Source organism: Ambystoma mexicanum, chromosome 1q, assembly GCF_040938575.1.
Source record: "Ambystoma mexicanum isolate Mex_15411 chromosome 1q, UKY_AmexF1_1, whole genome shotgun sequence".
Taxonomy (NCBI): domain Eukaryota; kingdom Metazoa; phylum Chordata; class Amphibia; order Caudata; family Ambystomatidae; genus Ambystoma; species Ambystoma mexicanum.
Window position 1 is genome coordinate 1,153,442,291 of NC_090922.1, and position 26,438 is coordinate 1,153,468,728.

At 45.0% G+C, this 26,438-nt stretch overlaps 1 protein-coding gene across 1 annotated transcript in view; it reads right to left on the minus strand.

Moving 5' to 3' along the window:
* Window positions 1-26,438, minus strand: part of ACADM (acyl-CoA dehydrogenase medium chain) — a 374,724-nt gene that overhangs the window by 215,767 nt on the left and 132,519 nt on the right. The window contains exons 5-6 of the mRNA XM_069641894.1: window positions 7,508-7,608; window positions 7,336-7,416 (exon numbers count right to left, since the gene is read on the minus strand). Of these exons, the coding sequence (XP_069497995.1) occupies window positions 7,336-7,416; window positions 7,508-7,608 (182 nt within the window). The remainder of the gene's footprint in view (window positions 1-7,335; window positions 7,417-7,507; window positions 7,609-26,438) is intronic.

Sequence of the window (26,438 nt, forward strand, 5' to 3'; positions counted from 1 at the left end):
GTCTGTGTGCCATCCCCAATGGGTATTTGCTTATCTAGAGAAACTAAGTGTGTATTTTGGAGTGTATTTGTGTGTTGCTATTATATTGCTCCCTTCTGAAGAAGGCGTATTCAAACTGAACGTTAAATTACTAATTGTTTAATCAAGAAACCTTGAGTGCAAAGGTTTATTTGGATACTTGTCACTGTGAATCTCTGTGCAACTACCCTACTGCTCACATCGACCCCTCTTGAGACAAGCGTGGCTGCTCAACCACACTACCAACCTGTGTAGTACAGACTTATACCAAAGGTTGGGTTCCTATTACCAGGAGGTCAGGGTTGTTTTAGTGCACATTAAGGGTACAGCTCCAAATCTTGCCTAACAACCATCGATAAAAGGGACTGACATGGCGGTTCAAGACTACAGACATGTTTTCACATGGTAATGGGCTCTAAAATACACAGCTTCTTATTTTGGCGGGCAAGACTAGAAAGGTATTTTTTCTCCAGATACCCCATCAGAAGGGGGTGAGAAAGTACCATTAGGAGCAGCAGAGACAAAGCATACATTAAATTATGTGAAGGAACCTCTGAGAGGGATAGCACAAGTAGCTAAGAAGAATATGTTAATACAAATAAAGGCAGAAAACACATTTCAGATACAAAATTGAAAGTTAATGCGGCAGGTTAAACACCACAAATGTACAAGTAAATGGGAAAAGGGCACATGAAAGATTACACCAGAAGGATGCATCCTTGTTCCAGAGTTTACTGCAAAGGGGATATGTCTCCTTCCTCCATACTGCTTCCTTTGCCATCCAAAATTTATTTAGGATGACAGGGGACGTTGTTAGTAGGTTCAAAGTTGGGTTTATTTTACCATAACCTGAGCAAATATTAATACTGCTGGCTAGGGATTCCAAAATGGCAGCCGGGGAAGGCGGCGAGTGTGCTGCTCCGTCCCGTCTGGGCCACACAATAAAGCTAACAAAGCTGGCGTGTCCATGATTGGGAGGATCGAGCCAAGAGGCGACGGATCTGTGTGATATTTCTGTCGCGATTAAGTTTGCGACGGAAAGGTTTGCATGAGAAATGTATGCACCACAAAAGGTTTGTACATTTCCCATGCGAACATACATTTAAAACCACTACAAACCCCCACCCACAACACACCCCCACCCTCCTTACCTTTTAATACGCGCTGTATCCCTGCAGCGCCAGTTCACTTTCACTTCCATGATCAGGAATCGGCGCCGCAGGGTCCTTTATGTGTGCAACTGGAGGGGTTCCCCCCCCCCGCAATCCCCGCTCACTATACTGTATAGTAGAGTGAGAGGGGTGTTGCGGGGGACACCCCCGCAGCCCATGGCTTTTAAAAATTCTGGTGGGTGTCCCCCGCAACACCCCACTCACTGTAGTGTCACAGTAGTGAGCGGGGTGTTGCAGGGGACACCCACCAGGGCCCATACCGACCCCACCGGTCGGTAATTTTGACACAGACTGTCCTATTCTGAGGCGACAGCATAACGTGCAAAGAGCCGGGCGGCAAAAGAGCCTGTGCTTCAATAAACTCAACGGTCACTCGAGATACGCAGTGCAGATTACAACACGCCTCTGAGCCCAAAGCAGAAAGCGAGATAATGGGACTTTTGGTGATACACCCTGTAACGTCCAGGGAAAACTAGATGATATAAGGAGCCGGACGCAGCGCAGATGACAGATTCCCTCAGGCTCACAACGAAACAAGCAAGTGCGGCACCCGGCAAGTGTAGAACGCACTAGCCGGACAAGGAGTAAGTGGCAAGCATCCACAATAAAGAACAGCCGACACCCAAGCCCCACAAGGCACAGCAACCGAGATAAGGTCTTGTGGGGAGGGAGCAGATATAGGACATAAGTGTGCCAGGAACAAAGGTAAAAAATACCCCCAGCAACACTGAAAGCAGCGGAAAGGAGGAACACCACTGAGGCAAGTGGGGGAGACTGATTCCCCCCCCCCCCATCCCCTCAACCCAGCCTGTGAACGCGGGTGTGGGGGAAGCTATAAGAACACTGGTGTGCCCTTGAGGGACTGAGACACCAATCCTGCATGAACATAGAACACGATAGAAGCCCAAAGCTCATGGATGACTGGGGTTAATGCGTAGGAAAGATCGGGCAAGCAATCATACAGGACCCAGAAAAGCGCCCTAAGAAGAAGATGCTCATTTAAAGTGAGGCTATTGGGGAGACACACAGAATAGAAAAAAATTGCACCCTCTGAGAACTGACCTGTATGCTCCAAGGAAACATACTCGCCCTAATGCAACATGGGGAAGAGGTGATGCTAAATAGGGGCAATTAATGACCATTTCATTCCAGAATCAGCCCTTGGGAGCTTCTAGAAAGGGAGCGTCCTAATAGGTCTCACTGTGGAAAGAAGACTATTATACTAACCTCATGACCAAAAGCAAAGGAAAAACACCAGCGGTGGGTTCGTATAGCCTAAACAAAACAAAAAAACAGACAACAGCATTAAAAAGCTGTGGACCCCGGGAACGCCATCACAAACCACCAAAGGAGGAGAATCCTGATAGACAACGACAAGCTAGCGGGGAGATCTCAAACATGGCAATGCAAAAGGAAGACTTCCAAATTTGCTTAAGGGAGTTCCAGGATCAACTCATGGAGACATTTCAGATCCAATTCTCACTAGTAAAATCAGAACTGAAGCAATCACTGCAGGAAATGAAGGTCGACGTAGCGAAACTGGAAGAAAGGGTGGACACAGCAGAAAGAGCGTTGCTAGACATGTCGGATGACACAAGAAAGAATGATGAGGCATTTGAACATCTCTCAAGACTGTTTCAAAACCCAGAGATCCAATTTGAAGACTTGAAGAACTGCTCCTGAAGATCCAGTATACGGATGAAAAACATGGCGGAATCGGTGGAAGAAAGATCTGAAAACAACAGCACAGCAACTATTTACAGACCTCCTTTCGGGGAAGGAGGAAGAAAGAGTAAACAATGATCGTATCCATAGGGTCGGCCCACGGCAAATAGAACCAGGTGCTAGACCAAAGGCTGTTTTGGCAGCAATTACTTCTTACACTCAAAAAGAGACAATACTAAAAGCAGCGAGGACATAAGGCCCGATAAATATCAATGGTTCGGAAGTACAACTGTATCAAGACTTGGCTCAGTTATAACTACAAAAAAGAATATTCATTGGTCCGGAGGTACGATTTCTTGCACAAAAACAAGTAAGATACAAATGGACATTCCCATTTGGCCCGTTATTCAAATGGGAGGGCCAGCAGCACCGAATTACAACCTGCAAAGAAGGAATGCACATCCTGCAAAGTGAATCTTCTAGCAACACTAGAAAGACGGAATGGCTCAATAGGAAAGGCCGGAAACCATGGGTATGAAGTCGACGAGAGGCGACATGAAGTTAATACGTTCCAACATATGCGCCATGGAACCTAATTGTGGATTTATAAAGGGACCTTAACAGGGAGAGAACCACACCTGGGGAAAGAGGCTTCACAAGCAGACACTGAAGAGGACATGCAATCCCAAGTAAGAAGGTGGCCCACAGGGACCACAAGGTAGTGGGCAGTCGATTGGCATCACTCCCCGTAAAGTCTCTCTGGGTAGGATTGGGGGCCAATGGAGTCAGGCACTTCACCCAGGCAATCCTAGGAACCCTGGCCCCTCCCCAGGGAATGGGGGAAAAGTTGTCGAAGTGATGGCGGGGGGAGGCATAGGAGGCTGGAATGGTTACAGATCTCGGAAGGATGGTGGTAACGGTTACTAACAAAAAAAAAGAAAAGGGAAAATGGGTCAATAGAACACATAAGGTCGCGGAAAAACAATGAAGAATATTAAAATCCATTCTCACAATGTTAGGGGCATGAACTTCACGATTAAAAAGAAGAAAATGGAGGGATCCCTGAAGGGGGGGCGAAACCAGAAATCCGGATGTTTCAAGAAACACAAATTAGGAAAAAGGACAAGGGCAAACTCAGGATAAGGCCCCAACTCCATTTGTACCAAGCCAATGCGGAAGATAAGAGCCGGGGTTCTCATCGCTATCAGTGATAGGTTAGCAATAAAAGTCCTCGGGTGTAGGGCAGACCCAGACCTCAACGTAACAGTGGTATTGCAAAAATGTACAATAGCCATGTGTGCGCCCCAAATAAGGGTCAACATGGCTTTGAGGGGAGTGCAGTCTCAACTTGAAGATTTCACTGAAGGTGAGATCATACTAACAGGAGACTTTAACGTGGCATGGATCCCTCAACTAGACAGGAGCCACAGGCCACCCCGCATATACTTGCTCCATCCAAAATACTTTACACACTGGCCCTCCACAATATTTGGTGAGCGGTCAAGTGCCAGACTAAGGGCTTCACATATTATTCCCATGTGTACGTGTCAATGTCAAGGATCAACTACATGTGGGTCTCAACCCGCATAGTGGGAAGGGGGTAGAGCTGGGAACTATTTCCCTCTCGCATCATGCCACACTAACATTACAGATGGAAGTAGGGGGATCACCTGAGGGAGTATGAAGTGGCAATTTCCGGTAGACCTGGTGCATGACCCGACCATGGCCAACTTGATACAGGATAAAATTCATACTTTGCAGAAAATGAAACCAAGACATGACCCGGGTATGGTGTGGGACGCCTTCAAAGTGGTACCGAGAGGACAGTTAATAGCCATTAAAGCAAACCGGGATGGGCAAATGCGAACATAGGAGGAGGAACTAGAAGCGAAAATATGAGTGATCATGACAGAGAGGGTCCCTCTAGGAGTCTACATAGGGCACTGAAACACATGCAAGGCCAGGTAGAAGCACACTGTACTAAATACGCCGAAAAGGCGCTATTCACAAAAACACCATTACTTGAAACCAACAAAGCTGACAAACTTAGCTAGACAACTGGTAAAACCTGGTCCCGCACAATGTTGAAACTAAAAAGGCAATACAGGTTGGTTATGAACCGATCCTGGTGGTGTCTAGCAATTACTATACAGCATTATATACCTCAGACCACCCTGTAAATGAAAATCAAGGAGGCATATCTAAACAGGATCCAAGCATTACACGAGGAGAGGGTCAGGCTTGAGGAGGAAATACAAGAGGAAGAGGTGAACGAGGCGATAGTCTCTATCAAGTAACAAAGCTCAGGGACCCGACCGATATCCCGTGAGTTTTTGTAAACAGTATTGTAGCGCCAGAAGTCTTACTAAATTGTTCAACTCATTCCGTATGACGACTTCGATCACGAATTCTATGAATGAAGCAAAACGAATTGTGTTCCCTAAAACAGGAAAAGAGCCACTGTCTCCGAGCTGTAGAGACCTATAGCGCTGATTAACACTGAAGCCAACATATATACTAAAATTCTAGCTACCAGGTTGTCTGACCACTTGCCTAAACTAATAGGGCCCGACCAATCATGATTTATCCTACAAAGACAGACACAGGATAATATCTGCCGGGTATGCCACTTTCCGGAAAAAATAACAATAACGCACACACCAACGTTTTTGGTATCGCCGCGAAGGCATTAGATGGGGTCGAATGATCCTTCCTGTTCAACACTATGGAACGTATGGGGTTCAGCGTGGGGTTTCTTCAGATGGTGCAGGCAAACTACCATTAGATTACAATAGCGATAAATGGGGCCCTTTCTAGCAGCATAGCAATACAACGGGGTACCAAGCAGGGATGCCCCTTGTGACCTTTGTTGTGTGTCATTTATTTGGAACCCCTGTTGGCTAGGCCTTGAGATTCGAAACAGGTTAGAGGAATTGGTATGGCAGGGATAGAGCACAAGACAATGGCATTAGCAAGCGACCTGCTTATACCGATTACCGAACAGGAAATTTCCTTGCCAGCATTGAGCTGAGCTAGACGTATTTGGAGCGTTAACGGACTAAAAATCAATACGGCAAAATCAGAGATTTTGAACCTGTCGACCAACCCTAAAACAGTAGAACGTCTCCGAATCCCAACTCAATTGTGTCTGGCAGAGAAGGGTATAACATTCTTGGGAGTAGTCCTCACAAAAATGCTAGAACAAATGTATGGGGCGAACTATCCACAACTGCTAGCTAGGGTGAAAATGGACCTGCTTAAAATGGAACCTGCTTGCGATATCCTGGCTAGGGAGAATGACTTATCAAAATGGTGCTTCTCCCCAAAATACTGTATAATTTCCAAGCCCTTCAGATCTGCGTCCCTAAAACCTTTTTAGCTCACTTGCAAAACTTATATCGGCTCACATTTGGCAAAACAAGCCGGCTAGAATAGCAATGGCCATTCCCAGGCTTCAAGAGATCGGGGCAGACAGAGACTCCCTCATTTATATAGATATTACAAAGCGGCACAACTACAGGCCATTAAGGAATGGCTTGCGTGCAAGGGTCGAAAGATATGGGCTCGACAAGATAGGGCAGTTGCTGTTACGTCACCTCTCAGGATTACTCTGTTTAAGACGGTCACAGACCCCCCCCTCCCACCCCCAAATGTACAGATTAGTAGAATTGTGGGACTAATGACCGAGGTGTGGGACACTAATCAAAGGAGGCGTTTTGTCTACCCCCCCCCCCCCCCCCCCCAGGTTCTTCCATTATTCCAGACCCAGACTTTCCCCCCTTGGGTGGATCCCAGAACCTTCAGGGCGTGGAGGGAAGCAGGGTGTTTGAAAACACAAGACATGTTTCAGGGACACACTCTTACAACAGTTGAAGATTGTAAAAGGTTGACTGTCCATGTTTCTTTTGAGTTGTGAAAACAAATAAACAAGGTGAAAAAAAAATGCGAGCAAGGTACAGGTTTACTGACCAACAATGCACAATACATATTAAGGTATCAAAAAAATTTAAATAACCAATTTCTATGATAGCAGGAAGAACTAGCCTAAGAATGGCAGAAAGGCAGAAAGGCCTGCAATGAGTGATAATATTTGGAGATTGGGTGCCCCCAATAGCGTTGGAGAGGTGAGGACCACTGAAGACATCTGAAGAAAGAAAGCTGGGGACTGTATGAGGTGTGCATCTCCATAAGGCCCTTGATATCATTAGAGTGTTTTCAGTCATAAGAACGCAAAGCCCACCTGAAAAGGAATGCTTGCAGGAATCTTCTCAAATTATTATCACTTGCCAGGGAACAACTGAACAAACCTAAGAGGAAAAACATGACTGAGGAGGTTCCATCATGGGGGTGAAAGGTTTTTGTATTGCTGAAGTGTGCACCTCCCTGAATAACATGCACATGACAATATGTTGATTCCTGACCGCTCAGTGTTGCTTCCTGAAACAGAATTGGTAAAGAAATTCAATGCAAGTTCACCTACACACATCATGGGTTCTTCGGTCATTCTCCCAAGATATTTCTTTTGCTGTTCTTCATTTCCGGCAATGATGACTGGCATTTGCTGTAAAAGAGCAGTCAGTGTTACTTTTATCATCCAACTATTATATAGCGGTATTCAACACAATAGGAGCTACAAAATAAAATGTACTTGCCCCAAGAGAATTTGCTTCAATAGCAGTTTGAACCCCTGTACATCCATAAGCAAGCTCTTCAGTGATGAGGCAAGAATCAAAACTCGTAAGACCAAGGCCACCTAAAGTTAGGGCAATGAAAAGAAAGTTCATATAAGATCAGAGCCACTTCATGCTTCTCATATCTTTTACAGTTTATCGACTGTTCATTCTAAATTTGTGATTGCTGTTCATACTATTTGGCGCATTATATTGTGTTTGAAAAATAAGATAAACAAAAGAAAAAAGACCAGAGTAACTTAGTGTATATTCCTTTGGTATAGCACATGCCAAGGTCCGAGCAAGCCAAGTTATGTGGGGTTGGGATTCGTTGAGATGATTCTAGGTCTAATTTGATGAAGTATTAGCAAGTTTTACGAATTAAGTTCAAAATGTTTTTTTAATTATTTTTTTTTAATTATTTCATACAGTTTGGTTAAAATTTTGAAATAGATAAATCAGCAACTACAAAATTAATACTTACATAAAACCTTGTGTTAACATCAATAAAATGAGAAGAGGAAAAAAAAGAATAGAACATTAGGCTATATGTGCAAACTCTCTGGAAGTTTTCAGTAAGCATTCTTCTCCGTTTCCAACTTCATTTGTAACTTTTCTAAATACCTCCTGAGTGCTAAAGTTAGTTTTCTGCAGTCACTGTTATGCATTTGGGACCACCAGTCTACACTATTGTAGGTCATACATTCGTCCATTACTTTTCCTAAGAAGAGAGTTCTCATATTTCTTACGTACGGACAAAAGAGGATTAGATGTTTTAGGTTCTCCTCATTATGATTACAAAATCTACAGATTGTGTTTTCAGATTGAATCAATCTTCTTTGGATCAAGATTTCCTTGGTTTCAAATAGATGCAGTCTGAATTTTAAATACAACCTTCTCAAGCGCTTGCACGGCCAGATAACCATATATTTGGGAATTGTGTTGACTCCTTTTGCTTCAGCCGGTGAGTTGGCCATACCTTTGTGCCTCGATCCAGTTCAATTGAAGCAGTTTTTTTTTACTGCATTCGGGTTGCCCCATAGGCTTTTTTCATCTGAGAACAGTTGTACCAAGATCTCTTTACATTGCTGTCTCCATGTAATTAAAGCGGTCTTGCCTTCTAGTGTTTTTTTTTACTCCATTAGGGATTCAAAAGGTACAAGTTCTGCTTCCACCTGGGTCTTCCTATATAGGGACAGTTTGTTCCAAATTATTCTTGCGTTTAATGAGGTTAGCCCCACCCCGTAGAGCACACAGGTGGTTGGAAAGCTCAAAGGTATTTGTAGAATTTGCTTTCGCACCTAGACCAGATCTCGGACGAGCATCCAAACATACTTTCTGCTCCGAAGGTAAAGATTGGGGACACCTTGCTCTTGTAAAATTTTATTATCGGGACATACGAGAATTTCCCATATTTTTTGAGAAGAATCAAGCCATGCGATGTTAACGGTTTACAGTTGCTAGCGATTTTCTTCATCATTGGATCGTTATTGATGGATGAATTTATCAGCGTTCCTAGGTATCTTGTGTGTGATACTTTGCTCAGGCCTTCGATCCTCAATGTCCCTCGCAGCTTCTTTGTTTTAGGCTGGCCACCTTTTCTGTTTTCGAGTACGAGTACCTCTGATTTGGATAAGTTGATCGCGAGACCCAAAGTCTACGATGAACAACTTTAAGGCATTTAGTTTTCTTTGGAGACCGATTGGAGTTAGGTCCAAGATGACCATGTCATCGGCGTAGAGGATCCAGCTGATGTGTTTCCCATTCAATTTTGGGAGGCATGACACAACATCACCAAGTCTAGTTCCTACTTCTGAGATATAAAAATTTACACCTCGTTCTGTTTTGACGGGTTTAGATAGGTGACCATCGTTGTCAAGTCGGATCTGTATTTGGGTCTCTGAATAAAGTTCTTTGATGGCCTGAATGAGGACAACCTCTCAATTTTAATTTCGTCCACAGAATTTCACAGTCAACTCCCTCAAACGCATTGGCTAGATCTATAAATGCCAGGTAGATTTTATTACCCGATTTGGCATCTATTTTCAGCAGGTTCAGGATCAACAGATTTAGGCCGCATCCTATGCCTTTGATGAAACCTGTCTGTCGTTCGTCAAAGATCTTATTTGTCATTATCCAGTGTGACAGCTGTTTTAGGAGTAGACTGGCGAATACTTTCCCGATCACATCCAATAGTGCTATGGCCCGGTAATTCGCTGGATTTGTGCGGTCACCCTTTTTGAAAATTGGGACTATGATGGCCAATTTCCATGTAGTTGGAACTCGACCCTATTTCATCATGTTTTTAAATAGTATGTTGCAGAACTCTGTCCATTCATCAATGTTTTTGAGAATGGTGTTTGAGAGCCCATCTGGTCCAGCCGTTCTGGAGGAGCTCAGTTTTTGTATGGTGTTCCGAATGTCCTCTTGTTCAAAGACTAGATCCCATGGTAGGCTTATATTCAAACTTGGTGTAACGCTCATCTGGCTCCCACGGAGGCACTGGTCTAGTCTGGGTTGCTGTGGCCTCTTCAAGCGTGATGCGCAGAACTCGGACCACCGATTGAACAGGACCCCCAAATCTTGCTTGTCTGGCCCGTAGGAATATCCTTCTGCAGATGAGAAAGGGGATTAACTGTCTGCAGAATAGTGTGCTTGCTCCCCCCTTTCCCACTTTGTTCTTCTCTGACTTCCTCCAAAACCCCCGGTTTAAGCTCACCTTATGGTTTGGAAAGATGAACTCTCCATCCTGCTTCTGGTGCAGGGGCGCGCGTTCGTCCAGTTACTTCACTGGTTTTCAGAATGGCGCTGGCAAAATCCACTTGACTTTCTGAGCGATACGCCTTAAGTATGAAGATTCAAAAGTTCAAGTGTGAGCCTCTTTTTATGTTGTCTTCCTAACCTGTGATCTGTCCTTTATTTTAGGTGCAGAACGAAGGCGATGCGTTGAGGGGTTAAATTGCCGATGGTAAAATCAGGTGAGTTAGTGATGAGGGCGACCCCTCTAAATGTCTTTATGATTCCCCAGTAATGTCTTTTGTCCTTTCCCCATAGGGGCCGGGGTGTGGTACCTGCCAACGAAGCGGCGCTGACCCGAAATGTGGAATGGTTCACCAAGAAAAGCCGGTAAGTATTATGGCTGAAAATTCGGCTTTCCTCCTGTGTTCCCTCTGCTCACCTTTTGTCTCTTCTTCTCTCCCCTAGGTGCAGAGATGTGGCAACCGGTGCTGACAGCCGTGATGGAGCCGGGAGAGGTCTCGAGGACAGGTGAGTGAAGCGCGGCGCTGCAGCGAGCAACGCAATACTCTTAAATGGAAGTCTTTCTTCCAGAATGCTGGCGTGAAGATTCCGGATGCAGGTAAGAAGTTTGAATACGTTTTTGGTTTTCACCTTTCTCTTCTTTCCTTACAGGTGTTCCAGGTTCGAGGCGGGCGTGGCTGGAGTCCAGGTGCAGGAGCAGACACAATGAGCGTTCAGCTGCTGGGATGCAGAACAACGCGAAGCACGTGTGGCTGTCCGGGCGTGGCTTAAATAGCCTTGGAAGAAGTCCTAGGTAAGTATTCTTCCACAGCCCCACCCAAGTAACAAAATAGTCCCTTCAGTAAAATAGTCCCTCCTAAGCCTCATTTGGCTTGGGTCTTCATGCAGCATGGTCTGCATCAGGCGAGTATGCAGCATGGTCTGCATCTGGTAAGTGCACCAAACACTTTCCTTTATGAGCCTGGCGCCTATGGCGCCAGGCCTGATGTCCAACATGAGCCTGGCGCCAAAGGCGCCAGGACAGAGTCCAAAGAGCCCCTATAAGGGGCCGCTGGTCTTTTACCCGGGGGCATGATGCCTGCTCCAGGGGGTGCTGGGCCTGGCGCTCCGGGGGTAGGCATCATGACACTTGGTGAAGCGTTGTATTTCTTTTTTTTTTAATAATTTGCACTAATGGCTCATTCATTGGTCTTCGGTTACCATGTCTACTAGCCTTGCTTTTTTGTGAATTCTCCCACTCGTTTACTACCGACCAGAAGCTTCTTGGGTTGTTCTTATTCAATGCTGTTAGTATTGCTTTGGCATCTCTTTGTTCTAGGAGCCCGTGATGAGCTTTAATCCAATTTAATCCAACTTTTGTAGCTTTCCTTATTTTGTGTTTTTGGTCAAGCATCTCCTTCATCGCAATTTTTCTTATGTCCAAACGCAAGTCTTTTTTTCTGTGCAACCTGAGGGTCAAAATTGTGTCTTTGAAGTGACGGTTTATTGTAAGCATTTTTTTTGTTCTGTACACCTCCAACAGGGCCTGATATTCGATTGGGTCATAATCTTTGATCCCCACTTTCAGTTTTATCATTTCAGCCAATATCCGTATGTCGCTGAATCTTACGCATAGCCGATTACCTCCTGGTTCCAGCGCTATCTGCATCTTCCGATGTTCTAAAGGCTGCTGATAACTCTGCCCCCACTGCATTGTTACCACATTATGATCACTTTGTGGTGATTTAGTAACATATAGGGCATTGATTTCGTGTGAAATCCTTTTGGAAACAAAAAAAGTCTAGTATCGATTTTTGTTCGCCTCTTTCCCACGTTACTTTCGGAGGAACGTCTCCTGTTACTGCGCCAATCATCATATACAAGTAGCAGGAAGACATTTCCTCTAACCATATTCATTTTGTAGTCTCCTTCTCTTTCTGGTCTTTCTTAGCACTAGTTGTACCCAACAACTTCATGTTAAAATCGACACATAGGACAATTTGTGTTTTTGGGGTTTTCAATCAAGATGTTAATCGATAGTGTATAGAAGTTCCTTTTCGAACTTTAAATGCTCCGTTGGGGTGGTGTTCCAGTAAACATTTAGCACATGCAGCGTGTGTTTTCTTCTGTTTGACATTGCTTTGGCTTCTAGATTCGCATATTGGATGTGAGGCGAGATATTATCTGAAGTCTTTATGCTTATTTTAAAAAACCTGCATGGGTGGCATGCACTCCTGTGTGGCCTTAGGTTTGACTAAAACAAAGAGGTAAATATTAAACATTTCAGGACTGATAACTCTGTTGTAGACTGTGAGGAAGTTGTCCACCAGAGTTAGGACTTTAGGAGACACACACTTGGGACACAGAGCGCCAACTCTTAGTATAGGCCTAAACCACACAGGTTTTGTTGGTAGCAATGGCTGAGCAGCAAGTCTTATCTTAGGCAGGAGAAAGGGCTATAGGTGGCACAAGAGTATACACATAGGCCAATGAAACACTGACACACTAAAGTTATAAACAAATAATGGTTTGATATATAGACTAAGGTAAAGGTTAAGCACTATAACACAATAAGACATTTAGAAAAAACAATGCATTATTCACAGTGAGTAAATCATGTTGGTAATACTTTTAGAATGGCAGTATGCAATTCAAAAGGCAAGTAAAACACTTTTGTAATATTGGTTTCAGGTAATAGTGGATGAAACAAACAACATAAAGCAGGTAAACACTTGTAATCATTTCACAGTGACATAATACTTGAGAAGTCCATGTCTATCTAGTTATGAGTGTGTTAGAGTCAACAGGGAGGGCAAAACAGGTAAGGCACAAGCTGTAGAAAGTTCAAATGTTCCAGAGGAAGTCTTCTGTAGTCCGTAAGTAACACTTTGTTGGGAAAAAGGGTCAGGGACTTCAGGGGAAGGCTTCCTCTAGGCACACGGATGTTAGGCCTGGTTGAGTGTGTATGGGCAAACTCCCAAGCATACGAATCAGCACTCCAGCAACACAGGAGCAGCAATTCAGTTCTAGGTAAGTTCTACCAAGAGTATCACAGTACCTTAGGCATGAAGAAGAGGATGCAGCATAACGTCCCCACGATGCTGCAGCAGCCAATCTAGTCACCAGATTCTTGGTCAAGCAGACGAAAGAAGGGATACTGGAAGGGATCTTGTAGCAGCAGTCGAGTGGTTCTACGATTTGGTGCCTTTTGGGAAGCGCCAGTGAAGAACGATTACTGCCCAGTCGAATGGTCTTGCTTTCTCGGTCCAACACTCTGGTGAGGATACTTCAAGGAGTGGAATCTTGCCTCTGGAGGTGGCCAAAGTTTTGGGAGGATTCCATCTACTGAAGACAATGCACTGCAGAGTGGCCACAGGTCCCAGGGTATTGGCGGTGTGTAGCCCGGGAAGGTCACAGCTTGTCGTGGGATGGCTCGGAATGCAGGTTGTCTCAGGACTGGTTGGGCCCACCAGTCTAAAAGGGGGGGGGGGGGAAAAGAGTCCTCTTCAGCGTTATCCTGATGCTTGGAAGAAGGGATGGGGTCACACAGCAGTAATTACACAGAAGGCATTGCCGGTCATCTGGAAGCGACTGTGGACATCTCTACTCTTCAGCCTGAAGATCCATGCCTCTTAGGCAGGAACCCAGCAAATCAGAACCCATTCACCATTCAAACTCTGGGTGGTGGCTGTCCTTTTAGGACAGTCAACCCTCCAGGCAGACACATCAGAAGACAAAGAGGTTTCAGAGTCCTCCCTACCCACCCCCATTTCCTGCCACAGACACACTGGAGCCTTGGCGGTCTTCACAAAGGGAGTCTGCCAAAGACAAAAGTCAAACCAAGACCTCCTGGCAAGGCAGAAGAGGGACCAAGAAGGGGCAAGCCATCTTGAAAATGGCAAAAAAGAACACTGTCACCATTCTGGGTCAATAGTGGCCCGTCTGTGCACTACAGTGGCTGTGAATATTGCACAAAAGTAGGCAGGATACAATCACCGCCAACAGTCATTCAGATTAGCTTGTTACTGTAACCAAAAAGTTACAGGAGCAGTGAGAAAGGAGATACTGTGTAACCCCTCAGCACTCTACATAAGGTGTGGTGTGCCGATATCAATATATAAGATAGGAAGGATACTAAATATCCTCCTGCCCTTGGAAACATAGGTACTCACAAGAACATTAAATAAAAAAGAGAAGTGCAAGAGACTCCCAGCCACACTGCACAGAGAGTGCTGTGTGTGGCAAAAGTCAAAGACAGATGACATAAAACTTGAAGGAAAGCGTTTCTCCAAGAAAGAGGTATAACAAAAAAAAAAAAATAATAATACAAAAGTATCCCAAAAGATAGGGTAAAAGAATGAGTTAAGTGTGGAAAAAGGTTCCCACTCACTCAGGAGAACTGACAAAAAAAAGAAAATCCATAAATCCAGCCAAAAGGTGCAGGGGGACTCCCATTTGAAAGGGATGTTACTTAAAAATGAAAATCTACCCAACAGCCAACAGACATTTGACAGAAAGATAGGCTCTCCCATAGTGAGAGTGCGAGTTTTTTTTTTTGGGGAAAGATTCTTTTTACTACTTTCCTCTCATGGACTTATATGGGACACATCCTTCCTTCTCTATAGTTTACTGCCCTTGCTTTCTGTTCACTCTTATGGGGAAAGTGATTGGTCCCCAAGACTATCAGTACTGGTAGATCGGCTATGTCCCTCATAGTGAATTTCTTGTATTTTGAAAGCTGCATACAACACTTAAGATTAAGTGCAGTTAGGATACTTTGTATCCTTATAACTTTTTTTGGATTTTACTCATGTACTTTTGCACTTTGCAGCATAATTCTATACTCTAAAATGGGTGTTCCATGCGATTTTCCTCTCAGAGCTGGAATATCCACATACAGTGTAAGTGACTTCAATCCAGCACTCCAACCAGGTCAATGCCTAGTATGGGATGCCCAATGGAAGCCCTTATTTATATATTTTTATGTCAAAGTTCTTTAAATCTGGATGATGAACCCTTATATAACGCCCCTCTCTTTGAATCTCCCCGACCTCACTGAGCCAAGAAGTAGGTTTGTTTTGCAAATTAAAAGGTTTATTTGAAGAATTGACCAATATAGATCACACTTTTATGAATAGAATAATATCTGAATAGCACACTTATGAATATGTACAGTGGGCAGCAATGGGTAATATTACAATATCAACAGTCTCTTTAATCACTTAGAAGTAGGAATAGAAAAGATAAGGTAGCAGAGAATACTCACTATGCAATATGGAGAGATGGAAATGAGGGCACACAGGTTTCAGGAATACAATCAATAATGCAGTTCAATCCCAGTTCCCCCAGCAAGCTAACAGAGAACAGATATGATTTAAAACAGGCAAAAATGCTTTTGAATGTGATTGGCAGTGAAAGGGAAAAATGCTAAAAATTACTTAAATTCGCTAAAGGAGATTCAGGATAAGAGTACTTTTGGATTGGTTCAGGTCAACACTAGTAATGATTCATGAATGATTACCAGATTGAAAACGAAATTCTGCAATTTTTGACAAGTGGTGAAATGGAGCTCAATTGCAATTTGCAGCAATTTTTCCGCGTGCGGGAAATGCGATTACAGCAAAACTATAAGGAATTGGAATGTCGTTTTGGGTTCGTTAGAAAGCTGAGGATCTTAGCTTCAAAATGACAGTTACATTTCAGTTCAAAAGTTAGAGGTTTTTGTGAAGGTGGATTTTTCAGAAATAAAGTCAAGATTTCAAAAATGACAGATGCGCTTTAAAGATTAGAAACAAAGATTTCTTAACACTAAAGAGTCTATGGAGCCACAAACTACCCGACAGCCGAGCCACCTATCGAGAGGCGCCTCCGGATGGTTTCTGTCTGAACGAGACGATTGCCTTTCTCCAGAAAATATATATTAGCGCCAAGATGATTATTACTACAATTATCAAGGATTATGTGGAGGAGAGGATAATTTAGGATAGACAAAAGAGGTTCTATAATGCAGTTCTGAACAGGTTGAAATGGCTGGAATAGTCTTACTTTAAACTAAGAGATTGGTTATGTATAGTTCTAGACTGGATACTCACTCCTATGGCTTGGGAATGGAGTGGGCCCCTTCAAAGATCTTGTCAAGGGTTTGGCTGGGATTCTCTCTCGCCACCGGACAGGTCTCAGGCACTCTGGTCTCAGCACGGCACTGCGGTCTGTGCAGCCTCTTGGACTGGATCTGACGGGTTCTGGATTACAGCTCTGCGGGTATGGATCTTGGTTCTAGCACAGGGTTCTTAGCTAGAACAGCAAAACAGCTCAGCCAGGCTGTTGGATTTTGAGATGCCCCTTGGAAGTTTGGGGGTTAGAATCAGCTTGCTAGGTTCTGCAGGCCTGCTGAGAAAGGTTCAGCTTTTGGGTTAGGCCTGTCTGCTTCAATGTTCTAGAGTTTGGTTCTAGAGTTGGGTTCTGGATCTATGTCTGGAGCGCTGTCTGGTTCTTCTTGCAGGGTGCTACGTCAAGAAATCAGTGGAGTAGTGGAAAAGTGAGTGTCCTATCTGTTCTCAGCAGTCCCTATTAATGTATTTCCAAAGTGGGAGGGGAGGCTGATTCTACAATGCCCAACCCTCTAAGGATCTGATAGGTTAGAGGATTCCCTGTCCCCTGATTGGAGAAAGGATTAGCATGTCATCTTTATGGCTTGGGGGAAAACACTCCCCTTTGCCTCTGTACAGCATATCTTATTTTTCATAAAACACATATTTACAATATACACAACTTGTTAATATTACATACATTACATGACAGATTGCCTAAGGTACATTTCTGTTCAACTCATTTTCCTAAGAGCTTTGGTTCAGAAATGACCACTTTTAGCGCTTTTGGTGGGTTTCTGAATATTATCTCTGCACTAATTTTTAGATGTTCATAGCATAAACACAGTGGCTACATTATGAATAATTGCGGGGGTTTGGTCTCAGAACATCGCACGAGTCCAGCTTAGTCTTAAACTGTAAGCAAATTGTTCATTTTAACAATCTCAAAGTTTCACATTTTGGTCAGTTCAGTGCAATGTGTTATAAGCATTTTTCTAAAACATACATGTGCTGTGCTTTCTGAATACACACAATGGTTTGTCTCCGACTCCAAGGTCTGGGGTGACTCAGAGGGTCACAGGTCTCTCTTTCCCGCTAGCAGTTTGTGTCAGTCACACCCGAATTAGCATTTTCTATTCAGCCCAAGGATTCCTTCGTCTGCACTGAGAGCAATAGGCCAGGGTGCCACTCCCAGTTCCTTTTGACACCAGCCTGTCAATCTCTTAGCCAAGGGCAGGGGGAAGTCTCCTTTGTCCAGGGAGAGGTGTGGAATTCGTGTGAACACAGTGTGGGAAACTTAACTCTGAAACCCAATGTCTACAAATTGTCTTTTCTTAAAATAGAACTCACATTTTTCCGCAAATACATCAAACCATTTCTTACTTCAAGCCTATTCAGAATATAGTTTTGAATTGTATCCACCTCTTAGGCTTCTGATAGTGTCATGATCTCCGCTTCCAAAAGGTCAGGGTTTTCATAACTCCCTTGGAAGCAGATCCATAACCCAGGTTCCGAGTGCCAACCAGTCCCAATTGGGACCTTTTGGACCCAGACCTGGTGCCAGTGGCACCAGGCTCATAAATATGCCCAGTCCCAGCGCTGGAAGCGCCGGGCTCATAATGCTTGGGTGGACTTACCTGCAGCAGACCATGCTGCTTACTTGCCTGCCAGTTGAGCCTCTGATCCTCTTCTGTTTGGAACTACTTTTCCTGTTGGGTGGGGCAGGAGCCACTCCCTAGATTCAGAACACTGGAACTCTTCTGGAAAGCAGGAACTCTTTTCTTACCTAGACGTGGCTGTGGAAGGAGACACCTAAGCACTACAGGAGGCTATTTAAACCACACCCGATGGATGAATCTTGCTTTGCGTTATTCTGCATCCTCTGCAGCAGAACGCTCATCGTGTCTTCTGCATCTGATCCTGGGCCTAAGGAAAAAGGCTTACCATCCTGAATCCAGTCTTCAGCAACACCTATAAAGACAAGAAAGAACAGGTTAGCATTACGGTCTTCAGTGACGGCTCTTCACTTACCTGGTCCATCGGCTGTCACCAACGCGTCGCGCTGCATTCCGGCATCTGAAAGACAAAGGCTTACCTACTCTTCGTGCGCTCCGGAGGTCTTCACACTGCATTCCGGCATCTGAAAGACAAAAGCTTACCAACTCTTCGCACGCTCCGGAGGCCTTCGGCGCTGCATCCCGCATCTGAAAGACAAAATAAGGTGCGTTTAAAGACATTGGGGAACTTTAATACTCACGTGCCATTACTCCTTTCCACATCTAACCCAGTGGGTATTTCGGCACCCTGCAGCCGCTCCGAACTTGTACCTGCAAAATAAAAAGACAGAGCGCATCGTGAAGCAGGCAACAAGCGCTTACTTACGTGCTTCCAGGCGCTTCTATTCATCACACGGGCTCCATCTTCAACTCACTTCAGCCCGTCATCCGCCATTGCCGGAACCCTGCAAAACAAGAAACATCATTACTTAAGACTTTAAAGACATTAGAATTACTCGAAACTTACCGTTCGTGCAGTAAACGACAGACAGCAGTCCTCTGAAGTCAAGAGGCCTGCTCCCCTTATCCAGTGAAGAAACTGGTTACAGCACCCTGCCCCGAGGCAGATGGAGAGCACGGCGTTCACTTACCTAAGGTGAGAGCGTTAACCTTTGGGGTTCTACAGGAGAAGAGAAAGGGAAGAAGAGAGACATTCAATAACCCAGTTCCTTAATCCCATATTTTCTATCTGCAGACATCTTACCCTTCGAGTCAGACATACAGTGCACAGAGGTCCAGCCCAAAGAGCCAGCCGTGTGTTACACATCACCTTTGAAGATACGGTATACGCCCAGTCAAGACCGGCGCCTCTACGGGAATCAGGTGAGCGTTACAGAACGCAAAGCCTACCACAAAACTCGCGTCCAGGCGCTATGGAAACCTCAGATACCGACCAGCTAGCCCAGTTACTTGGGGAACTAAGGGCAGAAGTGCATGCAGCCCGTTAGGAAACGAACGCTCTAAGAAGGGAACTGATTATTTCCAAGGAGTGAACAGATGATCTCGCTAGACAATTGCTACAGTCACAAGCGAGACAGACCCAGTTACCCGCATCTGGGGGAAATCTTCCTTCTACATCCTCTATGAATCCAGTGCAGATCAACCTACCTGGGAATGTACCTCTGGCTCCGCCCGAACGATTTTCTGGTGACCCAAAGAGGTTTGCAGTATTTATCAATCAGTGCCGGTTACATTTCTTACGCCGGCCAGCAGCCTTTCCAACTGATCAAGCTAAAGTAGCTTTCGTGCTTTCGTACCTTAGTGGCAATGCGGCAGACTGGTCGATCCCTCTAGTAAATCAAGATGATCCGGTCCTCCATGATTTTCAAGCTTTTCAGCTCAGTATGGAAAAACTGTTTGCAAGACATTCACAGGGGCAGGCCTTGGACAATGAGCTTCTTTCGTTGCGACAAGGTAATCAAGACCTTTTGGCTTATATTGTGTCTTTCAACAGACTGATAGTGGAAACTCAATGGCCTGAGGACAAAAGGATTACGCTGTTTTATAGAGGTCTACGTGGAGAGCTCAAAGATGTGTTAGCCCAAGTAGTGAATCCCCCGCAAGATTGTTCGGACTATATAGACTTAGTCGTTCAAATAGATCACAGACTGCAGAACAGGAAGGCCGATCGTTCCAAGTTTGATGCTCGAGTATTTTCCAAACCGCCAACTCCTTCCAAAGGAGTAGACTCCGGGGAACCCATGCAAATAGGGGGTCTGAAAGGTCCTCTAACACAAAAGGAGCGGGAAAGGAGAAAACAGTTGCAATTATGCCTCTATTGCGGAAACTCAGGGCACTTTCTTCGAGACGGTCCGGTGAAACCTGCCAAGAAGGCAGTAGGAGCTGCAGTTACCAAAGTTACAAACTCTGAGCAGGGAAACGACCTCGCCCGACAAGAATAGAGGTCCTCTTGCCGAGCGTGAAAACCAGTTCCGTGACCTCGCATTTCGTGATACCTATGGTCCTCATTAGCCCTGATAATCCGGATCAATTACATGCAATTGAAGCTTACGTCGACAGCGGTGCCATCGGCAATTATGTGGATCATGAAATGGTTTTGAGGATGAATCTAACTCTTTGTCCCAAGGCTGTAAAGGACGTCATTACTACGGTGGATGGTACGGAGATAGCCTCCGGGCCAGTAACGCATACCACTCAAGAGGTGACGCTAGTAAGTCAAGATGGACACCATGAGAAGATCGTGTTCGATGTGATCAAGGCCCCTCAGTTTCAGATTATTCTAGGAATACCTTGGTTAGAGAAACACAATCCTCTGATCGATTGGCGAGCAAGAACGGTCCAGTTTCCAGAATGTGTCTCTACTTGTCACCCTCCACCTGGTGTTGCACTGGCAGCAATTTCTTCAGAGACTCCCCAGTTACCTCCCGAATACCTAGAATACCAAGATGTTTTCCGGAAGGATCAGGCTAACTCTCTACCTCCTCATAGGTCTTATGACTGCCAGATAGACCTGATACCTGGATCTACTCCTCCTTGTAGTAGAATTTATGCCCTCACCGAGCCTGAGAACCTTCACCTTCGACAATACCTGGATCAATACCTGGCAAATGGGTTTATTCGTCCTTCCAAGTCCCCTGCTTCTTCAGCTTTGTTCTTCGTTCCAAAAAAGGAAGGAGACCTTAGAACTTGTATAGATTATCGCTCCCTGAACCAGATCACCGTTAAGAATAGATATCCGTTACCTTTGATCCCTGAACTTCTGGACCAAGTCAGAAAAGCATGCATATATACAAAGCTGGATCTTAGAGGAGCTTACCACTTGGTACGAGTAAAAGAGGGCGATGAATGGAAGACGGCCTTCCGCACCAAGTATGGGCTATTTGAATATCAGGTCATGCCCTTCGGACTTTGCAATGCCCCGGCTGCCTTTCAATATTTTATGAACGATGTCCTCAGAGAGCTCATAGATGTGTGTGTTGTTGTTTACATTGACGACATCCTCGTTTATTCTTCATCGGAATCTGAACATCGGAAACGCGTGAAAATGGTCCTCGAAAGATTGCGTCAACACAAACTTTTCGCTAAGTTGGAAAAATGTGTTTTCAACGTGACTGAAGTTGAATTCTTGGGATTCATATTATCACCTGGCGGAGTGCATATGGATTCAAAGAAGGTCGATGCAGTTCTCAAATGGCCATCACCATCCTCTGTAAAAGGTGTGCAAAGCATGTTAGGCTTCGCTAACTTTTACCGCAGGTTTATCCCCGAATTCTCTCGAATAGTCCAGCCCATCACTGCCTTGTTAAAGAAAAACAAACGTTTTGAATGGTCTACCGAGGCGGAACAAGCTTTCCAGGATTTGAAGACTAAATTTATCTCTGCACCAATCTTAAAACACCCTCGCCCCGAACTCCCCTACATCGTGGAAACTGATGCTTCAAGCCTTGCCATGGGGGCAGTTCTATCACAAAAGGACCCGGTAACCAATCAGTTGCATCCCTTGGCATTTTGGTCCCGCAAATTCTCGCCTCCTGAAATCAATTACACGATTACTGACAAGGAACTTCTGGCTATCAAGTCTGCCTTTAAGGCTTGGCGGCATTATCTGCTGGGGGCCCGACACACCGTTACTGTGATTACGGATCACCGAAACCTGCAATATTTGAAAACTGCAAAAGCCCAATCCTCTAGACAACTCCGTTGGGCATTATTCTTTGCCGAGTTTGACTTCATAATTACCTATCGACCTGGTACAAAGAACGGTAAAGCTGATGCCCTTTCTCGGATGGGAGTGGAATAACACTTGATCAACCCTAACCCTGTACCAATCATTCCCGAACAAAGAATTCTGGGTGTAATCGCCACAGAATCCATAGAGGAAGTTAAGGATAAAGCCAGGCAACTTGTAACTCCAGCAGACATACAGAATTGGCATCTGCAGGGAAAGGACTTTGCAGTAAAGGACAACTTATTGTATTTCCAAGAACGATTATACCTACCCAGCACAGATTTACAGAAAAAAGTAATCTCTTGTTATCACGATTCTTTAATGGAAGGACATCCCGGTATGGCCAAGACCTCAAAAGATCAAGCGCTACTTCTGGTGGCCGTCTTGGAAAAAAAGATATCAGAGACTTTATAATGTCCTGTGGAGTATGCGCCCAAAACAAGAGTCAAAAGGAAATACCAGCAGGCCTCTTACGCCCTATTGACATCCCACCTCGCCCTTGGCATACGCTTTCTATGGACTTCATCACCGATCTACCTCCATGCTCTGGATACAATACGATTCTAGTAATCGTGGACTTCTTCTCCAAGATGGCGCATTTCATTCCGCTCAAAGGCTTGCCAACAGCAGCAACTCTGGCCCGAGAATTTCTCGAAAACATCGTCCGACTGCACGGTTTTCCTTCGGTTCTAATTTCGGATCGAGGTAGTCAATTTATTTCTCATTTTTGGCAAAGTTGCTGTCGGTCGGCTCAAATTGATGTGAGACTATCGACCAGTCACCACCCTCAGACCGACGGACAAACCGAGAGGACCAATCAAACTCTGGAACAGTATTTACGCTGCATGCTGCAACAAACTGAAAAAACTTGGAAAGACATCCTTTGGATAGCCGAATATGCCTACAATAACTCTGTCCATTCGGGAACTGGGAAAACCCCGTTTTTTCTTTTGTACGGCAGTCACCCTCGAACCTCGGAGTTGGATCCCCTCCAAGATCTTGAAACACCAGCAGTAGACTACCTGCATTCTACAATCACCCAAGCCTTTAAGGAAGCTGTTTCTCACCTTCAAAGGGCTAAAGAACAATACAAGAAAGGAGCAGATCAACATCGGAAGGAAGCCCCTCAATATCAAGTAGGGGATCAAGTCTGGTTATCCACCAAATATCTACCTCTAAAAGGGCCACGCACATTCAACCCAAGATACCTTGGTCCCTATTCCATCACTACCATAGTAAACCCAGTAGCGGTCAAGTTGGACTTGACCCGCACATGAAGATACATCCGGTCTTCCACGTCTCTCTATTAAATCCCGTGCAACCTCAAACCCGACTAACTAAATCTCCAAAACCTATCCTAGTTGATGGAGAACTCGAGTTTGAAGTCAAAAGCATTCTGGACTCCAAGATCTCCAAATCTAAACTATTTTACCTAATTGACTGGAAAGGCTACGGCCCCCAAGAGAGATCCTGGGAACCTGCTGAATATGTCCACGCTCCTCGCCTAATCAAAAGATTTCACCGAACATTTCCTGACAAGCCAAAACCCCCGGAGAAGCCCGGTTTGGGAGGGGCCTTGAGGGGGGGGTACTGTCATGATCTCTGCTTCCAAAAGGTCAGGGTTTTCCCAACTCCCTTGGAAGCAGATCCATAACCCAGGTTCCGAGTGCCAACCAGTCCCAATTGGGACCTTTTGGACCCAGTCCTGGCGCCAGTGGCACCAGGCTCATAAATATGCCCAGTCCCAGCGCTGGAAGCGCCGGGCTCATAATGCTTGGGTGGACTTACCTGCAGCAGACCATGCTGCTTACTTGCCTGCCAGTTGAGCCTCTGATCCTCTTCTGTTTGGAACTACTTTTCCTGTTGGGTGGGGCAGGAGCCACGCCCTAGATTCAGAACACTGGAACTCTTCTGGAAAGCAGGAACTCTTTTCTTACCTAGGCGTGGCTCTGGAAGGAGGCACCTAAGCACTACAGGAGGCTATTTAAACCACACCCGATGGATGAATCTTGCTTTGCGTTATTCTGCATCCTCTGCAGCAGAACGCTCATCGTGTCTTCTGCATCTGATCCTGGGCCTAAGGAAAAAGGCTTACCATCCTGAATCCAGTCTTCAGCGACACCTATAAAGACAAGAAAGAACAGGTTAGCATTACGGTATTCAGTGACAGCTCTTCACTTACCTGGTCCATCGGCTGTCACCAATGCCTCGCGCTGCATTCCGGCATCTGAAAGACAAAGGCTTACCTACTCTTCGTGCGCTCCGGAGGTCTTCACACTGCATTCCGGCATCTGAAAGACAAAAGCTTACCAACTCTTTGCACGCTCTTGAGGCCTTCGGCGCTGCATCCCGCATCTGAAAGACAAAACAAGGTGCGTTTAAAGACATTGGGGAACTTTAATACTCACGTGCCATTACTCCTTTCCACATCTAACCCAGTGGGTATTCCGGCACCCTGCAGCCGCTCCGAACTTGTACCTGCAAAATAAAAAGACAGTTGGAGCGCATCGTGAAGCAGGCAACAAGCGCTTACTTACGTGCTTCCAGGCGCTTCTATTCATCACACGGGCTCCATCTTCAACTCACTTCAGCCCGTCATCCGCCATCGCCGGAACCCTGCAAAACAAGAAACATCATTACTAAAGACTTTAAAGACATTAGAATTACTCGAAACTTACCGTTCGTGCAGTAAACGACAGACAGCAGTCCTCTGAAGTCAAGAGGCCTGCTCCCCTTATCCAGTGAAGAAACTGGTTACAGCACCCTGCCCCGAGGCAGATGGAGAGCACGGCGTTCACTTACCTAAGGTGAGAGCGTTAACCTTTGGGGTTCTACAGGAGAAGAGAAAGGGAAGAAGAGAGACATTCAATAACCCAGTTCCTTAATCCCATATTTTCTATCTGCAGACATCTTACCCTTCGAGTCAGACATACAGTGCACAGAGGTCCAGCCCAAAGAGCCAGCCGTGTGTTACACATCACCTTTGAAGATACGGTATACGCCCAGTCAAGACCGGCGCCTCTACGGGAATCAGGTGAGCGTTACAGATAGCAAGTCTTTCTTTGGCATAGTTTGGGCTCAATGTACAACTTTACACAAAATGGTTTTAAAACGCCGGCTTCTGGTAGAGGCGAGTAACGGTATTACACCCATTTTTGACATGTTTCTTCCAGGAAGTAAGCCTCAAAAGTGGACTTTGTTCAGATATAGATACACTTCTGTGGACCTTATATTTATGTAGATTCTTGTGGGAGAAAGATGTGGACCACCCAACAAGGTGGTTGGATCTTTTTGGGTGGTTCGAGAGCCATGATTTGTGCAAATTTGATAACAAAAACAGATTTTTGAAACCAGCTCAGTTTCTTTGGCAATTATTTGGCTCTGTGAGCAGCCACATGATGGGTTTTGGCAGTGGTCTCCTGTGTTACCACTGACATAGGCAAAATTAGATGGTGGCCTATTTTTCAGGTTTTCACTGCGCACTTTCTGGTGATTTCTGGCGAGCAGCATGCTTTCCGGCGGCCATTATGATGTTTCTGCTGCCAGCAATGCAAAGTGATGTTGCAGGGCTTGGATTAGTGGGTTAAGACATCCCACAACAGAAAAAGATTCATCTTTCCGTGGTGGTCTCTGTGTGTGGCTGCATGTGGGTTGTGGGACTGTCTGGTTCCAGTCCACATCTGAGTCACAATGTGTTGCTGGCCAAAATGTTTGGCCAGTGGCGGTCCACGATTCGTGCAGATCCTTACCATTGGTGGACCTTGGTACAACTTTAAGACCCCTACTGTTAGGAAAGATTACCTTTTTGCCACTTTCCTCCCATATATTTTTATGGGACACCCTTTCTTTTTGCTTTGTTTCGAATTTTGTGCAGATATCAACTACTGGTAAAGATACCAACATAGCCGGATCTCCCAGTTCCCCATGCCTACCAAGCATCTACAAAAAACGACTCACCCACAAAATACCAGCCTACTATATCCGACTACTAATCACTATCCCTAAATAAGGGATTAGACCCAAGTCATTCAAACCTCTCCAGTTTACTGTAAATACAAATGATGCAACCAACTACAGACCCATATCAAACCCACCGTTGTCAGTGAAAATCTCTGGAGAACCATGTGCACAAAGAACTACTCAATCATGCCTCACCGACAAACAACAACCTTAAAATAATGATCTCATCCTCGAGAATACAGTCCAACAAAGACATCCATCACCTGACCTACGAGCATGGGAATCCAACCAAAGACGTTAATGATAATACATCTGGGAATCCTCATGGACAACTCTCTCACCTTGGAACCACAAGACAGCGAAACAACAAAAAAAGTTTT